The sequence below is a fragment of the Lolium perenne genome, chromosome 2 (assembly GCF_019359855.2).
Source record: "Lolium perenne isolate Kyuss_39 chromosome 2, Kyuss_2.0, whole genome shotgun sequence".
In the NCBI taxonomy this organism is placed as follows: domain Eukaryota; kingdom Viridiplantae; phylum Streptophyta; class Magnoliopsida; order Poales; family Poaceae; genus Lolium; species Lolium perenne.
In genome coordinates, this window is record NC_067245.2 from 326,683,198 (window position 1) to 326,701,492 (window position 18,295).

The 18,295-nt window shown below is 45.7% G+C and overlaps 1 protein-coding gene across 1 annotated transcript; it reads left to right on the forward strand.

The window, feature by feature from the left end:
• Positions 1–9,900: 9,900 nt before the first annotated feature.
• Positions 9,901–12,060, forward strand: LOC127337181 (2-methylpropanoate--CoA ligase CCL4). The gene is made up of 2 exons (XM_051364120.2): positions 9,901–10,258; positions 10,356–12,060. The coding sequence occupies exons 1-2, from the start codon at positions 10,061–10,063 to the stop codon at positions 11,820–11,822; spliced, it is 1,665 nt and encodes a 554-aa protein (XP_051220080.1). The 5' UTR covers positions 9,901–10,060; the 3' UTR covers positions 11,823–12,060.
• The last annotated feature ends 6,235 nt before the right edge of the window (positions 12,061–18,295 follow it).

The following is an 18,295-nucleotide window of genomic DNA, read 5'->3' on the forward strand; positions in this document are numbered from 1 at the left end:
GGCACATAGAGAAAAACATGAAGAGACACCTTGGTCATAAGTCGCTAAAGGAATTTCGGCCATTCTTATACTACGCCACTTCAGAAGCCATTTTTGAGGAAAGATGGAGCGCGTTTCGTCGCAAGTGGGAGACAGATAGTACCGAAGAATGGCTCAAAAGGATGTACAATAAGAAGAGAATTTGGGCTGCCGCGTATCTGACCGGTGGATATTTCCTTGGTATGAAAAGCAATCAGAGAAGTGAGAGTTTGAACTCATGCCTTCACCTTCACCTGGATTATGGTATGACCCTAGTTGACTTGATAATGCATTACGAGAATGCCATTGTTCGCATCCGTGAGAGCGAGGCCGAAGATGACTGCATCTGTTCCCAGAGTTTACCGGTGGCAGTTACTGAATCCAAAGAGATAGAGGTTGCTCTTGCCCATGCCTTCAGTCCAGCCAACTTCTACATCTTGCAGCAGGATGTGAAGAAGCTTGGTGACCTCGAGATTTTTGAGGAATACGTGGGAACAGGGGGCTCTAAGCAGTTTATGGTCAAATGGAGGAATAGCGGCAGATACTCGTTTATCGTGGAGTATAGCCCTAATCAGCCGAAAGAGTTAATACAGTGCAGCTGCCGAAGAATGAATCGTAAGGGGCTTCCATGCAAGCATATCCTATATGTATTGAAGCACCTGAAATTTTCCGAAATACCGGACTGTTGTGTTCTTCGGCGATTCTCCAAAATGGCAAGAAATGGATTGCCAGCACGGCGCAGAAGCGATCTTTTCGCGTACGGTTACTCGGGGCCAGGGAAGCGAAAAAGATACAACGACATGGAAACAGTATCGGCGGAAGCTATGGATGCGGTAGTAGATGATCCAGCAATGTATAATGAGTTCATGGCATATATGAAGGGCTTAGTAGCAAGAAAATATGCGAAAAAGAATGGACATGATGGTCACACAGCCTTCGCTGAAGAAGACGCATATGATTTTCAAGGCAATGCAGTTCCGGTTGGTGATCCCAATAAGGTTGCCACGAGAGGAGCACCTAAGCAAAACACAAAAGCTGCACAAGAGGTAAATCACCCCGTGACGAAAAATGGTAGACCACTAGCGTTCGACGAGCGTAAGACCCGGAATCAGGGGTGCACCGCCTGTGGTGTCATCGGTCATAACAAACGGAACAAAAAGTTGTGCAAAAAACATCCGGAGTAAGTCTTCTTACATATTTTTCTTAGCTAGGCCGATTAATTAAATCTATGTTAAACAAGTACTAAATAATTTCGTTTTGTAATGCAGGTATATGGAAAAAGAAAACAAGTAGAAGTGCATCTTCACTAGCGAAATTACAAAATTAAAGCTTTACCTTGAAGATTATGTATTTACTTCGCCTTAATTGTAATTGACCGAAACCATTTGTGATTCTATACCATTTTCATTTTCATGTACTTCCATTCATTGTGATTTATTATATAAATTTTACTTTCGTTCGATGTGTTTCCACAACTAAGAAACGTCAAAGAAAATACCACAATGGACAGTCCGGCGAACGGAGAGGGAAAGTCCGGCGATTCCCCGGACAGACCGGCCTGTCCTCGTTCAAGTCCGGCCTGGTCTGCGGACAGGCTGGTGAAACCGCCGGACAGGCCGGGTAGCGTGCTGTTAAGTTCCAGGGGCTACAGGAACTGCCCGGACAAGTCACCGGCCTGTCTGGCAAATTGTGATGTATGTCCGTCCAGGGCGCCGGACAGGCCGCCGGAATCGACCGGCCAGACCGGCGGATATGGTTTTAAGTTACAGTAACTGGCCGGACATGTCACCGGACTGAGCTTGTTTGGCCGGCTTGGTCAGGCGGCGATTTGCCGGCCTGTCCGTCCATTGCGGCCGGCCTGTCCGGCTTATGTAAGGAACAAGCTATTTTCCTTACCGGACTGTCCGGCCATAATGCCCGGCCTGTCCGGCTGAAGATTTACTGATGAAAGAGTCAGTGTAAACAAGCAAACTTATTGTCAACGAAATTCACATATGAAAATACAGGAAGTATCACAAGCATTCCATTACAACACAGTACCTAACGGAACGCAACATGGCATCCAACACACATAGTCTTACACATGAAATCCATCAAACATAGTCTTTACACATAGGTAATGGATAAACAAGTTTCACATGCCAATAATAATCAAAGATTGAGCGAGACATGCAACTTTGTCATTACATACCGAAACTATCATTCTACTTGCTTCAACTATGACGGGCCTCGCCTTCATTTCCGTCGGGCTCATCTCCATCTCCATCGCTTGAATCATTGTCAAAGTACTCCGCATAGCGTTTGGTGGGAAATGTATACCTGGGAGAAGCGGTGCTTGATGATGCAACCACTTCATCATCACTAGCCTGTCCACCAAGTTCACGCACTTGAGCTTTGTACTTGTTGATTTTCACACGATCAACTGATTTGAGTTTGGCTATCTCGTCGGCATTGGATTTGCAAATCCCAAAGAGCAATTTTTGAGTCTTTGCCATGAATTTCTCAAACTTGGAAGGCATGGTACAACGATCACGAGAAGGACCAGCTTGCTTTTTCTTGGAGGGTCGAGCGGCCGCGGCGGTCTCACCAGTGCCATCTGTTTGAGGAGTCCACATTTTGTGCTTGCAATCCTTGAAGATCTTCTGCTGAAACTTCGCATCAATGAGCACTTGGATGTATGGTGCATATGGGAAGGTCCTATCTTGCAAATAAGAGGCAAGGCGGATTTGTTCGTAAAGAAAATCCGCCAAATCAAACCTCTCGGTACCATTAGTGTGCATCCGAACCAATAGGTCTATGGCAAAGTTCCTCACCTTCTCCCTATCACCAATCTTAGGAACTAGCGCCATGTTGATGACCTTGTGCATGAAAGGATACGGTGCCACAAGTAGAGATGTGCTCTGTGCATTGTCTACGGTAACATCAGCATTCGCACGACGAAGAGGGGCAAGAGCAACACCGGTCATTGAATCACATGTGTCCGATCTGGCATGGATCTTATAGAGATTTTCACCCGTATGAATATTGAGTAGGCGGGCAAACTCTTCGAAGGTGACACTCAACTGCGTCCCTTCGGTACTCCATACAAGTGACCTGTCATCATCCGGAACAAACCGACACGTGGCATAGAATTGCATTACAGCTTCTTCACTCCAGTCTCGAGAAAGAGTCAAAATGCCACGCAGCCCCATAGCATCAATTATCTCCACACACCCTGGGAAGCTTGCACTGTTGCTATCAATGAACTCCATGTTGACTGATTTCTGAGGAAGGATAGCATGCTTCAGAATTATGCTTTCATAGATATCTTGGTGCACACGAGACAAAAACCTTGGATCAGTAGCATTCTTTCTTTGCGCAAAACAATCAGCTTTCCTTGCAAGAATGTAATCCTTCCTCGACATTTTCTTGTAGTCTTGCAACTTGTAGTTTTTGGGGTGTTTTGGCCTTCTTTTCTCCATGACTAGGCCAGTACGCATGGGCAATCCACGAGCAGGAGCAGGAGCACGAGACTGAACAGGAGCACGAGCACGAGAACCAGCCGGCTTCTTAGTTGTTGTGTTGCGGCTGGAATACCGACGTTTCTGAACTGCCTCAAGATGAACCGGATCCTCATCATCATCCTCATCCTCATCCTCTTGCTCTTCCTCTTCCTCTTCCTCACTTCCACCGTCATCCACGTCCTTACTGACATCCTCATCCTCTTCCGAACTCTCAACCTCAACATCTTCGTCAATTGTACCACTTCCACTTTGTCCTTCATCACCAATAACCGGACGCTTGCGGGGTCGACCTCTTTCTTCACTATCCGAGCTGTCACCACGACGAGTATCTACATTTCAACAAAAGTCTAAATGTAAGGCAGTAAATATGATACAACATATAGTATAGTGCATAGTAAAAGAGTTAAGTTTGTTTGTCCGGCCAAGGCGCCGGACAGGCCGCAAGAGCTGCCCGGACAGGCCGGCCATGGTAGATTTAATGCCCTGGAAAAGGCCGGACATGTCGCCGGACTGGCCGGCAATCGAGCTTGTTTGTCCGGCCAAGGCGCCGGACAGGCCGCAAGAGCCGGCCGGACAGGCTGGCCATGGTAGATTTCAGCCCCTGGAACAGGCCGGACATGTCGCCGGACTGGCCGGCAATTGAGCTTGTTTGCCCGGCCAAGGCGCCGGACAGGCCACAATAATCGCCCGGACAGGCCGGTTGGATGGTTTTAAGTTATATGCGCTACTCTATGTAACCTAACAAGTGATGAATAATGTCGGCCAAATTAGAAATGTACCCTAACAAGTGATGAATAATTTTTCAAGCTAACAACGAGGCCTTGATGCAAATGACATTGACGGTGGGATAGATGATGATCTTTGGTACCAAGTAAACTAAGCTAGGCCGAGTGTTAATTTTTCAAGTTATTGACTATCAATTTTTGAAGTTACTTAGTGGGCATGACATGGCAAGGACGAAAAAAGTACCCAACAAGGTGTTCCATCACAAAAATATGCTGCAATATGTTCCGATAACTAGAAACAGCGGTGGTGAATGGAATGGGTGGGAGGAGGTTGGAGGATGGGAGGAGACCACGTGCAAATGAGTAGTAAGGAGATGAAAAACTCAGGCACCATACCTCTGGGGCCAACATTCTTCGTCCTCGCCATGTCCTACTCCCCGCGCCGCCGGCCTTGACTCGGGCAGGATGCAAAATGATTGGTGGAGGAGTAGATCGGGGGTGGATCTTCGATTTCGGCGGAGAGAAACGGCCGGGGGTGAATGGAATGGGTGGTAGGAGGTCGGGGGATGGGAGGAGACCGGCGGTTGTTAGGGCTCGGCGGAGGCGCCTCTTCGTGCACAGCCCACGATGATCCGCCAAACTCGCCGTGGGCCCACAACTGTGCCGTACTTGTATCTCGTATAATTGACTGATTGAATTGGGCTATACGAATTTTGTACGGTGCCACGTATCGGTATTTTATACTAATAACGAAGGGGTATCGAGCGATCTTAGCCGTTCTTGTGTTTGAGCCCGCTTAAGCCCAAACTGAGTTTGAGGGAGTTTGGGGGGGGGGGGGGTTGTACCGGAGCACACGCCCTTGAAAGAAAAAAGAGTTTGAAGACCTTGAAAATTTGCTAGTATCTTTTAGACTTTATTTTGTAATCGTTGGAGACAGCTCGTGTATCTATACCATGTACTATTTGTTATTATGAATATATGTGGTATTAATTATCAAAAAACGTAGGTACGAGAAAAACACATATTAAAATGCTCAGAAGACACCATTCAACACCTACTTACGCGATAATGGGTAAAGATCATGCCATCACGGCCTTATACCGTTAAAACACAAACGCCTTAGCTAGGTACCGATGTCATCACCGAGTCACCCTATGACAAATTGGGAGTATATATTCGGTCAAACAGACCATCAACGAGCACCTAGCGCACATGCTTTTGAAGTCGTCACCGCTATCTAATGGTGGAGCAATCTTTAGGGAAGAGATCCCCATATTTGTTGCTAGACCTACCGTTGACGCAAACACGATGAAAAACAACGCCACCAACCTTCGCACTCCCATCATCACACTCATTGTCTTTGACGCGAAAGAAACCACACTGCTCCACCTCGTGAGCCTTCTAGACAACACATGCTCGCAAGTCGATGCTCACAGGAGGGTGAACAACGCCACATGTAACCATCGTCCGATTTGGGAGACCTAGGAGCAACCCAAGCGAGGAGATGATAGGTTACAATGATGATGCCGTCAAAAAGGTAACTATGCAAAGATGCCGCCATCGCCCACCATGACCTAAGTCGGAGCATGGTTTTCACTTGTTGTCGCGCCTTCCCAAGTCCTAGCCAGTTGGACCCGTCTAGTGCCGCACCCCGAAGGCGCTCATAACTGCGGGAACTGATGAGGCTCCAATAGCCCCTCACCACCCCTCCACGCGATGTTGACCCGCCATGGACCATGTTGACGACAAATATGGGCAGGAGTCAGATCCGTGGCTGCCACCTCCATTCACCACCGGACATCATACACCGTCGGCCATGTGGAGGGCCGCCATCGCTCACAGCCATGGTGCTCCTCCTCGACCACTGCACACAACCCTTCCACGGGAATCGCCACAGCCGTTGTCGCAAGCCTCCAGGCCAGGCATCTTTCGCGCCGGATCCGCCACTACCATTGCAGAGCGCCAGTGGCAGCGGCGGAGGGGGATACGTCGTGAGGAGGAAGCTTTGATGTCGACTAGGGTTTCTCCCCTAGCGCCTCCCTAGGGAGCGACACGGGGAGCCTATTGGTCTATTAGAAATTGAGGGGAACATGCATCGTTGAATTCTTTGCTTAAGTTTTTGGTCAACGAAGTCTGGAAGTGAGGCGGTCAATCGCGTCCCCACCGCGCGTGGCCTGATCGAGTGGGAATGCATGACTAGATACATCACACCGGCCTGCCTTTTGTTATTAGACAGAAATTCAGAACTGATGCTGAAAGGAAAAAAAAAGCCTCCGCGTTCTAGAATGTCAAATGAAGACCATGAGGAACCATAAGTCAGATATTAATCAGGACGATCTCTCCAAATTCGTCCTTGCAAAGCTACGACTGACGTGAGAAAAGAAAAATCCATTTAAGGACTGAAGCCGGAACGAGAAGCTTCTACAGAACAGAATCGAAGACCGCAAGGGAACTGAAGTCACGGTTTTGCTCTTCAGAACGATCTCTCCAATCAGAAGACTACCTAACCAGCGAGGAGCCTCATTTTCGTCGGACGAGAAGTTGCAAATCGCATTACTATCCAATCAGCGACCAACAATAATCAGCTGCCTCTCGAGGTTCGCATTACAATCCACATGCCAACTGATATAAACCAACTCGAAAATACAAAACAGGGCTACTTAATAATTACCACAGTAGCGATTCTCCAGTGTACTCCTCGATCGACCCGACAGCTGGAAACACGAGCCACGATCGCTGTCGGCCTGAACTGCAAATGACAAGGACGCTGCTTGTTCCTGCTCGCCACAATACAGCAACTCCGTGTCTTCTTCCTCCTCGTCTCCTGCCGTTGCGGCGATGGACGACCTAGACCACACGACGCCGACCCTCGTGAATTCCACGCCTCCAACCAGCACAGATTACTACTCAGCGGCAGGTGTCGGACGAAGCATGATTCTCCCACTATTAATTATCTGCACAATCTGACGGCGAGACGAAGATATAGCTACAGAAAGAATCAGCAAAAACGACGAAGCACAGCGAGATTAGCACGCGCGCGGCAGTTGTTTTCGCTGAAAGATCCCAACTCACGGAACTCCGAAAGCAACACTTCCGTGCATCATGTGCCCCCGATATCGATAGGCATGGCACGTCGTGGCCGAGACGTGTCTGGTTGATCCTAAGTACTGGATAGAGCACATCCCTTAGACTGGTACTGCCTGTCATGAACTCATGACCATAGGGAAAAGGAGAAAGAAAAAAGAAACGTCTTTTGAAGTTCGTTTTGCGTGAACATCGAGCATGAGAAAATTTCACCGATTGCATTATTTTGTTCATCCAGCACAAGAAATGTACTATTGTCAGATCCGCTTACTAATGATTTGCTAATTCTAGTTTGATTTGAAACATTTATTTATACATATCAGATAGAATACTCACAGTGTTATTTAATAGTAATTTGCTCATACATTTCAAAAAATTACTCAATATTTCACACATCCAAAATATTATATTTACGATACCACATGACAAATTTTTTCTTGTATTGCAGTAAATGACGGTTCTCAGCGCCCACAAAAGCCTGATAAATTTCCAAGGGATTGAGAGATAGCAAAACCGAATAATAGAAGATAACTTTATGTGTCACAAATTTCAGTAGAATCCAAACACTATCAATCCATAAAACAGTTATAAGACGACCACACCGGTTGCCACTCGTCAATCATGTCGTCAAAGGGGAAAGTCGTCTCGAGGTCATAGAAAGTTCAAATCTATCTACCCTGATTTTTTTTTGTCTTTCCCGAGCACAAAACACGTAGTTCCATCACAACATAAGCCCACTCCGCCAAGAAAAAAAAAGTTCCAGTTAAAGTGAGTGGAGGTTTCTTATTTCTATGCGAAATGAAGGTTCCAATTCCCTCTCAGCTTCACTATAAGTTGTCCTATAACAATGAGGCTGGGAAGAAGAGTTTAAACATGACCAATAGAGCTCGAGTTGGATAGATAAAGGAAAAAAGGAAGAACCGACATAACTAGGAGGTGGCATGGACACTTATGTGTTTAGATAAATGTGCCAAAGAATTTATCGAGTGAGGCAGTGATGACAATAGCGTATCTCATAAACCGTATAGATATCAGCACACGCAGTCACAAGTTTCTTTTTTTTCCGAGAGTTGTAGATCCTGGTTTCTTAATAGTAGTATAATGAATTCACCAAAAGTACTAAATTTCAAGATAATTAATCATGTATGTGCGGGTAGTTAGATTTTGAAAAGTATTATTTGCACCCTATAAAGTAATGTATTTAAGTAATAAAACGCCTTTTAGCGAGATAAAATTTGAGGTCATCAATATTCGAAAAATGAAGATGAGGTGGTAGCTGATGTCAATATACTCCCTCCTTCCAAATTTTATGAAATTTGACTTTGACCAAAACTAATATACATTCTAAATTAGGAAGGAGGTAGTAGTATCTACGGGACAAAAGAGATTTTGGATTGTCAAGCTTCATGCATTTCTACGCTCCTTTTTTTTGAGTCTTCATGCATTAGCCAACGTATAACCACAAGCCCGAACTGAGAGAGTGGCCATTGTACTTCTCTCACGTCTATGTTTTGTTTTTGTGTCTTGATGTGTGCAATATAAATGGGGACATGCCCCAACATATTTTCATTGCGTGACTTGGATATTCAACTTTGAACTTCGGTATTCAAGTTTTACGCACCTAACCGATTGACCCATCAGTCTGAAATGATGGAAAGAGCTAGTGTGATTCACTTGTACACTTCACAACTTTGCCTTTCCCCATAGAAGGATAGAAGAGAAAGTTAATACATGAATAGAAGAAGAACAATCACAATATGAATGATTAGGCCAATACGTGTACAAAGAGGAGGGCTACAACAATTCATAGAATAAATTGCGAGAACAAATACTCGAACTCAACACCCTGAACTATAATACCGTATCAACCTTCATGCACTAGCCAACAACCAACACTGCCAAAAATCTGAACTAAACTGAGGACCGATCATTATAGTCTATGGTCTATCTTAAATGTTGAAATGTCACCACGAAAGAAAAGGTCAAGTTCAACATCTGAGACGAAATGGCACGTGCCAAGTAGGTGGAATCCAACTAAGTGCTAATCTGATTGCGAGTGATCACGTACTCTAATTATCCTGTGGCAAAATACCCTATCTGATCGGAAATAAATGGCTAAAATTTATTAAGGTAAAATATATCTAGATATATTCAAATCTTAGCGTGAAAGAAAAGATATATCCACATCTAGATAAAGATGAGCCACTTATTTCGAAGGTATACGAGTATATATCCACTGACTAAGCGGGGCCTCACAGAGATCCAGAGATCACAAAAGATATGGCTTTTGCTCTAGAAACTGATAAATTTTAGAAAAACATTTTATTACTATTATTACGTATAGATATCGATAAAACTAGATATGTTTATCCAGAGGCCGGAGAAGATATGGTTTTGCAATAGAAACTGCTACAGCATCTGATAAGGGAGACATGCGTATTATGTCTCCGATTAATATTAGATTTAGTGGAATCAATGTGGCAGACTCAAAAGAGGATCCTGGCAGCAACCGTTGATTCCCCATCGAGCGGCTCCTGTAGTGCCCCGCTCCCCTTCTTGTACGGCGGGAGAGGAGACTTGTGTCACTGCACTTGCTCTGTCTGATCTTGTGAGTGTGCTCTGTCCCCTCACCAGCCACGAGTGAGTGCCCGTGGTCGTACTCGTAGGTGAAGTCGTCGCGCGCGCGGGGGAGCCTCCCTCCCTAGGCCGGATCGATCCCTGCCGGCGGCCATGGACAAGCTCGGCGCGAACCCGGCCAACTCGAGCCCGCTCACGCCGCTGGGCTTCCTGGAGCGCGCCGCCACCGTGTACGGCGACTGCCCCTCCGTCGTCTACCACGACACCGTCTTCACCTGGTCCCAGACCTACCGCCGCTGCCTCCGCCTCGCCTCCGCCCTCGTCGCCCTCGGCGTCTCCCGCCGCGACGTCGTAAGTTGCCACACCTCCGCCGATCCCGCGTATTGAATTGAGTTGCCGGAGTGAAATCGAATTTTGATTTGGTCATCGATGGCGTGAACTTGGCCAGGTGTCCGTGCTGCTGCCGAACGTGCCGGCCATGTACGAGGCGCAGTTCGGGGTGCCGATGAGCGGCGCCGTGCTCAACAGCATCAACACGCGCCTCGACGCGCGCACCGTCTCCGTCCTGCTCCGCCACTCCGGCTCCAAGCTCATCCTCGTTGACCCTGCTCTGCTCCCGGTCCTCGGCGACGCGCTCCGCCTCCTCCCGCCGGGCCACCCAGCCCCGCGCGTGGTGCTCGTCGAGGACCCGCACGAGAAGGAATTCCCTCCGGCGCCAGCGGCGGCTCTGACGTACGAGAGGCTCCTGGAGACAGGCGACCCGGAGTTCAAGTGGGTGCGGCCGGCGAGCGAGTGGGACCCGATGATACTCAACTACACCTCCGGCACCACGTCGGCGCCCAAGGGCGTCGTGCACTGCCACCGCGGCATCTTCGTGGTGACCATGGACTCGTTGGTCAGCTGGGCGGTGCCGGAGAAGCCGACGTACCTGTGGACGCTGCCCCTGTTCCACGCCAACGGGTGGAGCTTCCCGTGGGGGATGGCCGTGGTGGGCGGTACGAACGTCTGCCTCCGCCGCGTCCTCGCCGGCGAGGTCTACGACACCATCGCGCGCAACAAAGTCACGCACCTCTGCGGCGCGCCGGTCGTGCTCAACATGCTTGCCAACGCGCCTGAGGGCGTGCGAAAGCCTCTCCCGGGGAAGGTACAGATCCTCACGGCCGGCGCGCCGCCCCCGGCCGCCGTGCTGCACCGCACGGAGGCGATCGGCTTCGACGTGAGCCACGGGTACGGTTTGACGGAGACGGCGGGTCTGGTTCTGCTGTGCGCGTGGAAGGGCGAGTGGAACAGGCTCCCCGCAGCAGAGCGCGCGCGGCTCAAGGCGAGGCAGGGCGTGCGCACGCCCGGCATGGCGGAGGTGGACATCGTGGACGGCGAGACCGGCCGCAGCGTGCCGCGGGACGGCGCCACGATGGGCGAGATCGTGCTCCGCGGCGGCTGCATCACGATGGGGTACTTCAAGGACGAGGACGCGACGAGGGCGGCCATCCGGGACGACGGGTGGTTCTACACGGGCGACGTCGGCGTGATGCACCCCGACGGGTACCTGGAGATCCGGGACCGGTCCAAGGACGTGATCATCAGCGGCGGCGAGAACATCAGCAGCGTCGAGGTGGAGTCCGTGCTCTACGGCCACCCGGCGGTCAACGAGGCGGCGGTGGTGGCGCGGCCCGACGAGTTCTGGGGTGAGACGCCGTGCGCGTTCGTGAGCCTCAAGGACGGCGCCGTGGCGAGCGCGGCGGAGGTCATCGCGTGGAGCCGGGAGCGCATGGCCGGGTACATGGTGCCCAAGACGGTGGTGTTCCGCGCCGAGCTGCCCAAGACCTCCACCGGCAAGATTCAGAAGTACGTGCTCCGGAACCTCGCCAAGGAGATGGGACCCACTCGCCGGGGCGTCAGCAGCAGCAAGATGTAGAGTGTGACTAGGTCGTCGTCGGTCCTCCTCTGCTTGCGATTGGATTGCCTTCTTAATTCGGACAGGTTGTTGTCGTCGTAGTTGGCATTGCATATCTGTTCCTGAGATCTGCAAGTCTCCTGCAAATGCAAGATTCAGTTTTGTGCATGATGCATGTCGCCCCGCTGATCATGGGGAAAACAATACTTACTATTGTGATACACATGCTTCTTCAATCATACTAGTTATGAATTGCTAATCCCTGTGTGCGCGCGCGCGCCCTCCGACTGACTGAATAGGAAATCTAGAAGGTCAATATACGTCCTTGTCTAACTTTCTCCTCACCTTGCGTTGGGTTCAGGTCTAAGTCAATGATGTATTTTAGTCATGGGGAAAACAATACTTACTATTGTGATTTTCTAAAAAGAAAAAAAATAAACTTACTACTATTGTGATACACGTGCTACTTCAATCATAATTATGAATTGCTAAGGCTACTCATAGTTGGGAGTAACATAAGGTGGTGTCATGCATAAGTTACTAGTCAATGGTATTACCTTCGTAGTGGAAAGTTATGTGAACCGGGACGGAGGGAGTAACATAGAGGTGGTATAATGCAAAATCTCATTTATTAGCTTGTAGACTGATTTTGTCTTAGAGTGTGTGATGTTATGGTAACATAGCTAATTACCACCACAATCTTTTCCTTCATTTCTTGTTATGTCATGTCACCAAAGTACCTTGAAGTATATGATGTTACTGCCACTATGAGCAGTCTAATCTGTGTGTGGGCGCACGTGCCGTACGACTGACTGAATAGGAAATCTAGGTCAATATACCTCCTTGTCTGCATTTCCCCTCACCTTGCATGGGTTTTAGTCCAAGTCAATGCGGAACTTTAGTTTATTTTTAAATAATGAACACTTTTTAAAAAAGTAGATTATGAGCAGGTCCAAGTCGGCCTGCTTGCCATTGCATTTCCGTACCTTCTTAAATTCAGGGTTGTTGTCGTTGGCATTGGCATAGCTGTTCTTGAGATGAGCAAGTAGATGCAAGATTCTGTTGTTGGCATGGTGCTTGTCTCCATGCCTTTTTTCCGAATAGGGGAGCAAAGCCCCGGCCTCTGCATCAAAGTGATACACACATCCTTATTCATTGCAAAATATAGATTCAGAGTTTACATTTCAAGGATAACACAAAGTTTCAGTAAAGATCAACCAACGAACAAAGGCTAAAAACATCTCTCTACGCATAATTTTAGATCATATTAGATTGCCATCAAGATCATCGATTTAAAGATACATATGTGATATGATCAAGAAGAAGAAATAAAGATGGAGTTCTTATGTGGAACTCAATATTAGCCATACTCTATCTTATGTGATAAGCAATGGATGATCAAGATCTTGAGAGCTTGATTCCAAGTGAAGAATTATTTATACATCTCAAGATAGTATGATAGAGTATGAGAAGATACAAGGTTGAGTCGTTGATGTCTACGCGTGCTTCTATTCTTGTAGACAGTGTTGGGCCTCCAAGAGCAGAGGTTTGTAGAACAGCAAGTTTCCCTTAAGTGGATCACCCAAGGTTTATCGAACTCAGGGAGGAAGAGGTCAAAGATATCCCTCTTATGCAACCCTGCAACCACAAAGCAAGAAGTCTCTTGTGTCCCCAACACACCTAATAGGTGCACTAGTTCGGCGAAGAGATAGTGAAATACAGGTGGTATGAATGAATATGAGCAGTAGTAACGGCGCCAGAAAAGTGCTTGCTGGCGTGCAGTTGATGGTAGTAATATTGCAGGCAGTGTAAATGCAGTAAAATAGTAAACAAGCAGCGATAGCAGTATTTAGGAACAAGGCCTAGGGATCATACTTTCACTAGCGGACACTCTCAACATTGATCACATAACAGAATAAATAAATAGATGCTAGACTCTACACCCTCTTGTTGGATGATGAACACCACTAACTGTGTAGGATTACACGAACTCTCAATGCCGGAGTTAACAAGCTCCACAATATTCAATGTTCATATTTAAATAACCTTAGAGTGCATAACAGATCAACATAACCAAACCAAGTACTAACATAGCATGCACATTGTCACCTTCACACTACGAAAGGAGGAATAGATCACATCAATACTATCATAGCAATAGTTAACTTCATAATCTACAAGAGATCACAATCATAGCCTACGCCAAGTACTACACGATGCGCACACTGTCACAATTACACCGTGCAGGAGGAATAAACTACTTTAATAACATCACTAGAGTAGCACACAGATAAATTGTGATACAAAACACATTGCAATCATAAAGAGATATAAATAAGCACTTCACTATGCCATTCATAACAGTGAATAAGTATTCTGTGAAATATAGCCTAAGAGACCCACACGGTGCACACACTGTCACCTTTACACACGTGGGACAAGGAGTCTCCGGAGATCACATAAGTAAAATCCACTTGACTAGCATAATGACATCTAGATTACAAGCATCATCATATGAATCTCAATCATGTAAGGCAGCTCATGAGATTATTGTATTGAAGTACATAGGAGAGAGATGAACCACATAGCTACCGGTACAGCCCCGAACCTCGATGGAGAACTACTCCCTCCTCATGGGAGACAGCAGCGTTGATGAAGATGGCGGTGGTGTTGATGGAGAAGCCTTCCGGGGGCACTTCCCCGTCCCGGCGGCGTGCCGGAACAGAGACTCCTGTCCCCCAGATCTTGGCTTCGCGATGGCGGCGGCTCTGGAAGGTTTTCTCTGGTTTCGTCGAACGTCATAGGGTTTTCGCGACGGAGACCTTAAGTAGGCGAAAGGGCAGCCTCGGAGGGGGCCTGGTGGGCCCACACACTAGGGGGGCACGCCCCACCCCTTGGCCGCGCCGCCCTGGCGTGTGGGCCCCCTGGCTCCTCTCCGGTACTTCTTCGATGCTCTGGAACCTTCCGGGAAAAATATGATGTTGGGCGTTGATTTCGTCCGATTCCGAGAATATTTCCTTAGTAGGATTTCTGAAACCAAAAACAGCAGAAAACAGGAACTGGCACTTCGGCATCTCGTCAGTAGGTTAGTTCCGGAAAACGCATAAATATGACATAAAGTATGCATAAAACATGTAGATATCATCAATAATGTGGCATGGAACATAAGAAATTATCGATACGTCGGAGACGTATCAGCATCCCCAAGCTTAGTTCCTGCTCGTCCCGAGCAGGTAAACGATAACAAAGATAATTTCTGGAGTGACATGCCATCATAACCTTGATCATACTATTGTAAGCATATGTAATGAATGCAGCGATCAAAACAATGGTAATGACATGAGTAAACAACTGAATCATAAAGCAAAGACTTTTCATGAATAGTACTTCAAGACAAGCATCAATAAGTCTTGCATAAGAGTTAACTCATAAAGCAATAAATCAAAGTAAAGGTATTGAAGCAACACAAAGGAAGATTAAGTTTCAGCGGTTGCTTTCAACTTATAACATGTATATCTCATGGATAGTGTCAATGTAAAGTAATATAACAAGTGCAATATGCAAGTATGTAGGAATCAATGCACAGTTCACACAAGTGTTTGCTTCTTGAGGTGGAGAGAAATAGGTGAACTGACTCAACATAAAAGTAAAAGAAAGGTCCTTCAAAGAGGAAAGCATCGATTGCTATATTTGTGCTAGAGCTTTTATTTTGAAAACATGGAACAATTTTGTCAACGGTAGTAATAAAGCATATGTATCATGTAAATTATATCTTACAAGTTGCAAGCCTCATGCATAGTATACTAGTAGTGCCCGCACCTTGTCCTAATTAGCTCGGATTAACACGGATTATCATTGCATAACATATGTTTCAACCAAGTGTCACAAAGGGGTACCTCTATGCCGCCTGTACAAGGGTCTAAGGAGAAAGTTCGCATTTGGATTTCTCGCTTTTGATCATTCTTCAACTTAGACACCCATACCGGGACAACATAGACAACAGATAATGGACTCCTCTTTTAATGCTTAAGCATTCAACAACAGATAATATTCTCATAAGAGATTGAGGTTTTATGTCCAAACTGAAACTTCCACCATGATTCATGGCTTTAGTTAGCGGCCCAATGTTCTTCTCTAACAGTATGCATGCTCTAACCATTTAATGAGTGGTAAATCTCCCTTACTTCAGACAAGACGAACATGCATAGCAACTCACATGATATTCAACAAAGAGTTGATGCCGTCCCCAGGAGCATGGTTATCGCACAACAAGCAACTTAATAAGAGATAAAGTGCATAAGTACATATTCAACACCACAATAGTTTTTAAGGCTATTTTGTCCCATGAGCTATATATTGCAAAGGCGAATGATGGAAATTTAAAGGTAGCACTCAAGCAATTTACTTTGGAATGGCGGAGAAATACCATGTAGTAGGTAGGTATGGTGGACACAAATGGTATAGTGGTTGGCTCAAGGATTTTGGATGCATGAGAAGTATTCCCTCTCGATACAAGGTTTAGGCTAGCAAGGTTATTTGAAACAAACACAAGGATGAACCGGTGCAGCAAAACTCACATAAAAGACATATTGTAAACATTATAAGACTCTACACCGTCTTCCTTGTTGTTCAAACTCTTTACTAGAAATTATCTAGACCTTAGAGAGACCAATTATGCAAACCAAAATTTAGCAAGCTCTATGTATTTCTTCATTAATAGGTGCAAAGTATATGATGCAAGAGCTTAAACATGAGCACAACAATTGCCAAGTATCACATTATCCAAGACATTTTATCAATTACTACATGTAGCATTTTCCGTTTCCAACCATATAACAATGAACGAAGCAGTTTCAACCTTCGCCATGAACATTAAAAGCTAAGAACACATGTGTTCATACGAACCAGCGGAGCATGTCTCTCTCCCACACAAGCATTTATTCAAACAAAAACACAAACAAAAGCACACAGACGCTCCAAGTAAAGTACATAAGATGTGACTGAATAAAAATATAGTTTCAAGAAAAGAAACCTGATAAGTTGTCGATGAAGAAGGGGATGCCTTGGGCATCCCCAAGCTTAGATGCTTGAGTCTTCTTGAAATATGCAGGGATGAACCACCGGGGCATCCCCAAGCTTAGACTCTTCACTCTTCTTGATCATAGTATATCATCCTCCTCTCTTGACCCTTGAAAACTTCCTCCACACCAAACTCGAAACAAACTCATTAGAGGGTTAGTGCATAATAAAAATTCACATGTTCAGAGGTGACACAATCATTCTTAACACTTCTGGACATTGCACAAAGCTACTGGAAGTTAATGGAACAAAGAAATCCATCCAACACAGCAAAAGAGGCAATGCGAAATAAAAGACAGAATCTGTCAAATCAGAACAGTTCGTAAAGACGAATTTTAAAGTGGCGCCAGACTTGCTCAGATGAAAATGCTCAAATTGAATGAAAGTTGCGTACATATCTGAGGATCACGCCCGTAAATTTGCAGATTTTTCTGAGTTACCTACAGAGAACCCTGCCCAAATTCGTGACAGACAGAAATCTGTTTCTGCGCAGTAATCCAAATCTAGTATCAACCCTACTATCAAAGACTTTACTTGGCACAACAATGCAATAAAATAAAGATAAGGAGAGGTTGCTACAGTAGTAACAACTTCCAAGACTCAAATATAAAACAAAAGTGCTGTAGTAAAATAAAGACATGGGTTATCTCCCAAGAAGTTCTTTCTTTATAGCCATTAAGATGGGCTCAGCAATTTTAACGATGCTCGCACAAGGGTGAGAGTTGAAGCAAAAGAGAGCATCAAAAAGCAAATTCAAAACAAATTTAAGCCTAACATGCTTCCTATGCATATGAATCTTGTAAATAAACAAGTTCATGAAGAGCAAAGTAACAAGCATAGAAAGATAAAACCAGTGTAACTTCAAAAATTTCAGCATATAGAGAGGTGTTTTAGTAACATGAAAATTTCTACAACCATATTTTCCTCTCTCATAATAACTTTCAGAGGCATCATGAACAAACTCAACAATATAAGTATCACATAAAGCATTCTTATTCTCATGCATAAAAGTATCATTACTCTCCACATAAGCATAATCAATTTTACTAGTTGTAGTGGGAGCAAATTCAACAAAGTAGCTATCATTATTATTCTCATCAAGTGTAGGAGGCATATTGTAATCATAATTAAAATTATCCTCTATAGTAGGCGGAACCAAAAGACCACTATCATTACAATCATCATAAATAGGAGGCATATCATAATCAACATAAACTTTCTCCTCAATACCCGGAGGGCTAAAGAGATCATTTTCATCAAAACCGACCTCCCCAAGCTTAAATTCTTCCATAGCATTAGCAACAATGGTGTTCAAATCATTCATACTAATAACATTCCCATTAGCATGCATAAGTTCTTCTCTTCAAACACATCATGTCCTAATTCAAGATAAAGTTCATAAAGATCTCTCATTT

What these genes read in the sequence shown, in the direction of transcription:
- LOC127337181 (XM_051364120.2), top strand. Translation starts at nt 10,061, where the DNA reads ATGGACAAGCTCGGCGCGAACCCGGCCAACTCGAGCCCGCTCACGCCG. An exon ending in GCGTCTCCCGCCGCGACGTC is followed by an intron (nt 10,259 to 10,355) that starts GTAAGTTGCCAC and finishes GAACTTGGCCAG; the next exon opens with GTGTCCGTGCTGCTGCCGAA.